Below are 5,920 nucleotides of genomic sequence, written 5' to 3'. Positions count from 1 at the left end.
CTTTATTGTTATTTCTTTTAATTTATTATGTTATGGCTGTCCATGAATTGTGAATAAATATACTTGAGTATTTTGTTGGAAAAAAAAAAAAAAAAAATATGAGGTTATAGGTACCTATTCTACTGTAGATTTTTGAAGGGTGGCTTTCCTTCAAAAACATGGGCCTATACCTACTCTACATCCTATACTCTACATTAAAATGGGTTATCTGGTAAATTTCTAAAAAAAAAAAAAATCCTATGTATGTACCTAGGTATATTGGGATCAAACTCTCGTGATTTTCCTGTAAACATAGATGATCAATGTAACTTGAGATCTCATCAGGGGTCTCAATATTGAGGTGAAACAGTGGAACTTAAAATGTGTTTATTTTGGTACCTAGTAAATAGGTAGGTAAATGTATCTAGCTAAATAATTGTCTTGGAAATTCAGAGATACTATTATGTCAAAGAGTTTATTTACCCACTGTATGACTGTATCTGAATTCCCCTAAATGTACCGTACCTTCCTATGTCCTTAGTAACAATAGGCACCTATATAGCTATACTATATAGGCACTTATGTCTTAGGAATGAAAACCTCTGTGACAGTATTAAGAGCATCGGTTCTATCTGTATCGGTAGATTGGTACATACAATGGTACATACCTAGGTGTTATTTAATGACAATAGTACAAGTGACAAACATCATGTAATAGGTGCATGTAAAGTAGATACTTATTGTCGATTGTAAGATAATGAGGGGATTTATTCAAGAAGAGCTTTTAATGGCCGATCTTACCATCGACAGTTAACACAGTGTCAATAGGTGCATGTAGGTACTTATTGTCGATTGTAAGATAATGAGGGGATTCCTTCTCTCTTCGATTTCGGGACGATAAGACCATAGCAGTTACAGCTCCCTCTGTCAAACCTCTTTAAAAAAAAAAAAAAACGATTAGGTACCACTGTCATTTGCTTTCCTCTACTTACCAGGCTTTTTCCGACATAAGTCGCTCTTTCTTCTTAAACTCTGCAAACTTCTTCTCCGGATTACTCTGCAGAACTTTAATCCAGTCAAACTTCTGATTGGATAGGATCTGAGATTCAGTCGCTGAATGTCTGGTAATTCTGAAATGAGTAAAACACACACTAAATACTTTGTCTAAAATAACTGAACATGTTTTATTTCTTCTTTCTCTAGGGTTTAATGTCATTATAATATTGTTATATAACTTTCAAACCCCTTTAAAAAAAAAAAAAAAAAAAAAAAAAAAACCCGCGAAAGACTTTCTTTCTCAATTAACTTGATGTAACAGGTGTAACATGATGTAACAGGTGTCAGCCTATAATTTCTATCTGATTGATCATTTGACCACTATAATTACGGTTCTCCTTCCGTACTTACCTTCCTATAACTTAATATAAATACCGACACCTATTACTTGCTTTCAGTGAGGTCTGATTGCCGATTGAAATCGATATCATCAATCAAATCATTAGTGGTCACATCACTTGTGGTTTGCCTCCCGGAGACCCACAGGTTCGAATTCAGAGGGAGTCAACTTTTTTCTCGGTAATTGGAGTTCTTAAAATGGTTTTAGGTAGGATTTTTAGGCATTTATTAGGGGCAGATTCCTACTGAAAGCTTGCTCTCCCACCCAACCAATATGACCGAACCTACGGTCATTTTCAAGATAGGATCAAGCTTTCAAAATAGGGTACTCGTTCAGAAGACATGACAATGAAAGAATGCTACAAAAAGGAGCTGTCACAAATGAGCAGTGACCAATGTTATTATAGGGTTAGGTGGAGCTTTCACAAATGAGCAGTGACCAATGTTATTGGGTTAGGTGGGGCTTTCACAAATTTAATGAGCAATGACCAGTGTTATTATAGGGTTAGGTTAAATGAAGAAAGAAGCTTTCAACAAATGAGCAGTGAAAAGTACAGTGTTACCATGAAGTAAGAAAAGATAATAATAAATTATGAACCAACTTACCAACTGGATATGAATCTCCTTAATCGTCCATAAAACAATCCTCTATTTGAATCAGATACCCAGATAGATGAAAAAAACTAATTACCTACCTAGTCAATAAAAACACTGTTCCTCACCAAACTGTCAATAGAACACAAAACAAGAAGAACGTTCAACAATTTAACAAGCGGAAAATATAGTTAACAACAAATTGATGGAATATGTGATAGGTGACAATCTGACAAGATACATACGAAAATATTACCGAAAAAATAGCTATAAACTGTTACACATATTATTATTAATCTACCTATTTTAGGATACAATTTGCAACTGGTGGGAATCGAACCCACGAAGTAACTAACGTTTACCCGGCAAACGCACTAATCTCCAAGCTAACTTGTATTGTCTTGACGCTTGATTCGAATGAACCATTTGTATGAACGCCTGAAATTCAAGTAACTATGCAATGTGGCACGCATAAAAAATGTAGGCATAGACACCTAACTTCACATCGACACTTCAACAGGACTCTTCAAAGCAGCAGCCAACAAAGTCATGAATGTCATGATTGAATCACATCTTTCTGACTTCCCATGAGCTCACGTGACGTGAGGTACCTAAAGGTAGGTAGAAACACACTGACCTCACGTCACTGAACACATCTACACTCAAGATAAAGATCCTCAATAAATAAATATTAAATTTATAAATAATTAGATAGCGGTTGAACTACTAGAAAAAAAAAAAAAACAAACAACGAAAAAGTACTTTCGTATCAACTTCACACAATCTCTGGTACCACAAAAATCACAAGAATCATAAGAACTTTAGCTCTAATACTACGACTAAGCACCAAAGCACCTGTAGATATTATGATTATTATGAACTTTTACAAGATAAAATACCGACTATCAGATGGTGATAGTAAAAAATTAGATAGTAGCAAAATAGTAGAAACTAATGGTAGTCAAATAGATGCTAGTCAAATGGTAATAGGAAACTGGTAGATAGTGCACCTAATAGCGACCTTGATGGACTGAACAGAGAAGTTGCTGAAGAACTGCCGCATCTCCCGAGAGCACCTGGTGAAAGAAGAAATGGACATTCTAATTCATTGACAGGGTGGCACATAAGTCTAAGATCTTCAATGCGTTTTCGTGTTATAATGTTATTCCAACGCGTGGCTCATTGTTAAAAATATATGAAATTTGTTCAGTTCAGTTCTTCTTCTTCTTCTTCTTCTTCTTCTTCCTCTTCCTCTTCTTCTTCTTCTTCTCCTCCACCTCCTCCTTCTCCTCCTCCTCCTCCTCCTCCTCCTCCTCCTTCTTCTTCTTCTTCTTCTTCTTCTTCTTCTTCTTCTTCTTCCTCATCATTATCATCATCATCATCATCATCATCATCATCATCATCATCATCATCATCATCATCATCATCATCATCATCATCATCTTCTTCTTCTTTTTCTTATTATTATTCTTCCTCTTCTTCTTCTTACGACTCACTCTTTGTACATCTCATCTTGCAAGGCCTTGGACCTGAACACATACGGGTTAAATTAATCCCCACTCAACTCAACGGGTTAATATTTAAATTTTTCCCTGCTAAGTTCAATGTAACACATGGAGGGAAATCTCAACAGTCAAGTTTTAAAAAAAAAAAAAAAAAAAAAAAAAAAAAAAAAAAAAAAACTTCGATGACAATATTTACTTACCTACTTTACGGATGTACATAGGTAGGTATAGATATAAATATAAGATGTTTGTGTTAGGTTCAATTTAGTTTATTCCTATAGGTAGGTAGGTATGTTCAGAGTAAAATCGGGGTGGGTAGGTACAAGATGTAAATAGGTACTAAATATAAATACACATTTTGCCATATTATACAGGGATGTCTGGAAAAGATTATTTATTCATACATAGATGGTAGATACCGGTGACTGCTGGAATTGTAGGTAAGTACTAAAGAGTGCCTTTACCCCAGCAGTAAACTGCTAGGTAGCTACAAATTATGCTGGTAAAATTCTGAAATTTTGTTGAGGTTATCATTTCATAGCTTGGTAGGGATTTGAAATAACGCCCTTATGTTTGGGCAGACCGAGGCAGACTAAAAGTTGCATTGTGGACATTAAGAAAAAATCTATCTAATTGTATTCAAAAATCAAATTTAAAATGAACTAATAGGTTCTTGGGTGATTTGACTTTCGTACAGATTGATCGTGTTGTCGAAATGTTTCTTGAGTGTCGTCTGGTACTTGTTCTCAATGACAGTTTCCGGCTCTCCAAAGTCACTCGGTCGCTTGTTCTGCTCGTTGAAGTTGTTCCTTATAAACCGATTGTTGTTTTCAAAGTTCACATTATTCAAGCTTGGCCCTTGGGGTCTGTAAATCGTTTGGAAATTGTTGTTATTGTGGTTGTTCTCTTTGAAGGAAGGCCTCTTTGTTGTTGAAGAGACAAAGTTATCTGTTGAGGAATATGGGTTGAACGAGGTACTGGATGAATAGTCTTGGTACTCCGAGTAAGGATCGTAGGATTGTATATTTGGTGGAATATCGAACTGATCTTTCAGTATATTAGGATTGTAATTGCTATTGCTGTTCGGGGTCTGTCGATAATCTCTCGGTTGTGTCAGGATATCTTGACTAAGATCTCCGTAACTGTTGACTCCCGAGTATAGGCTGTTGTATTTCTTGTATCGGTTTTCTTGTCTGGCTATAAACTCGTCCAGATCGGGTCCTGAAGTAGACAAGTGTTCAGCTGCCGGTTTCGGAGTAGTTATCGTCACCCAGTTTGACTCCTGATGGGCGGGTGACCAATTGTTACTTGGTTCTGACGATACCCAGTTTGGTTTCGAGTTTGGTGTCGTGTATGTCTCAGGAGTTGTCAACCATTCTGAATAGGCACTCATGCTTCTCGGTGTGGACCAGTCGTCGAATATATTCTTCACATTATTCTTGCCCTCATGGGCCAAGTTCTCGTACTTGGTCTTGTGCTGCTTGTACTTGATGGTTGAATATTGTGGCCGGGGTTCCTGGGGAGTGGTTACAAAGTTGTTCACCTGGCTAGACCAATCCGAAGACTTCTTGTTTGTCTGACCATTGTCCTCTGTGTTGTAATAACTACTGTCTTGTCTCTTCTTATTCTTATGGTGGTTAACACGAACTCTTGGGCTTTCCGTTGTAGATGAGTAAAAGCTGTCATCACTGTCATCCGGGGCATTCCAGCCTGTATCCTGTCCATGAGAGGGTCTCTCCTGGTCCGTATTTGTTCCCCAATGAGGGTGCAAGTTTGCCTCTGTGGGCGCCCAATCACCGTTCTGATTATTCTGATTAAACAAATTGTTCACTTCGGATATCGTTTTCGGTGTCACTTCTTCTCGATTCCGTTCGAACCACTCATTCTTCTGTATTTTATACAGATAGTTGTTGATCTTACTATTGCTGTAATGTTTAACGTGTAGCTTTTCGGTGGTTGGTACAATTGTTCCGTTGTCATAACTCTTCTTTGGTAGGATGTCGCCGTAGATTCGAAGAATTTTTGACTGATCCATCGTGAACAGTTGACACTGGATGGTTGCTAAGTTCATCAGAATCACTAGGCAGACACATTTCCTGAGATGAGTTATTGAGAACATTCTGTTCTTTGTAATTCTGGCGGACATTTTGTGACTTGTAATAAACTGTTTGATTTCAATAATTTAACACAATTCAATAATAATTATACCTCTTTATGGGAAGTTTTGGTCGATTTTAGTTCCAAATAATTCACCGATTCCCAAGTTCAAGACGTCTATATTCCTTCAACAACTAGAAGTCCAATATGGTGTAAATTCCCGGACCATGATCTTCATCTAATCATGGGTGTTATGGTTTCACGGTTTACTCATCTTCCAATAAAGTTATCAAGATTCTTTTTACCTGAAACAGAATCAAATATGGTCACAGTTACAAAACCAGTCAAGA

General features: G+C 36.9%; 1 protein-coding gene across 1 annotated transcript; it reads right to left on the bottom strand.

The window, feature by feature from the left end:
- Positions 1 to 4,125: 4,125 nt before the first annotated feature.
- Positions 4,126 to 5,508, bottom strand: LOC103519421 (GATA zinc finger domain-containing protein 14-like). The gene has a single exon (XM_008484505.1). The coding sequence runs from the start codon at positions 5,506 to 5,508 to the stop codon at positions 4,126 to 4,128; it is 1,383 nt and encodes a 460-aa protein (XP_008482727.1).
- Positions 5,509 to 5,920: the final 412 nt, after the last annotated feature.

The sequence above is a fragment of the Diaphorina citri genome, unplaced genomic scaffold, assembly GCF_000475195.1.
Source record: "Diaphorina citri unplaced genomic scaffold, Diaci psyllid genome assembly version 1.1 scaffold2720, whole genome shotgun sequence".
NCBI lineage: Eukaryota > Metazoa > Arthropoda > Insecta > Hemiptera > Psyllidae > Diaphorina > Diaphorina citri.
This window is presented reverse-complemented; position numbering and strand designations above follow the sequence as displayed.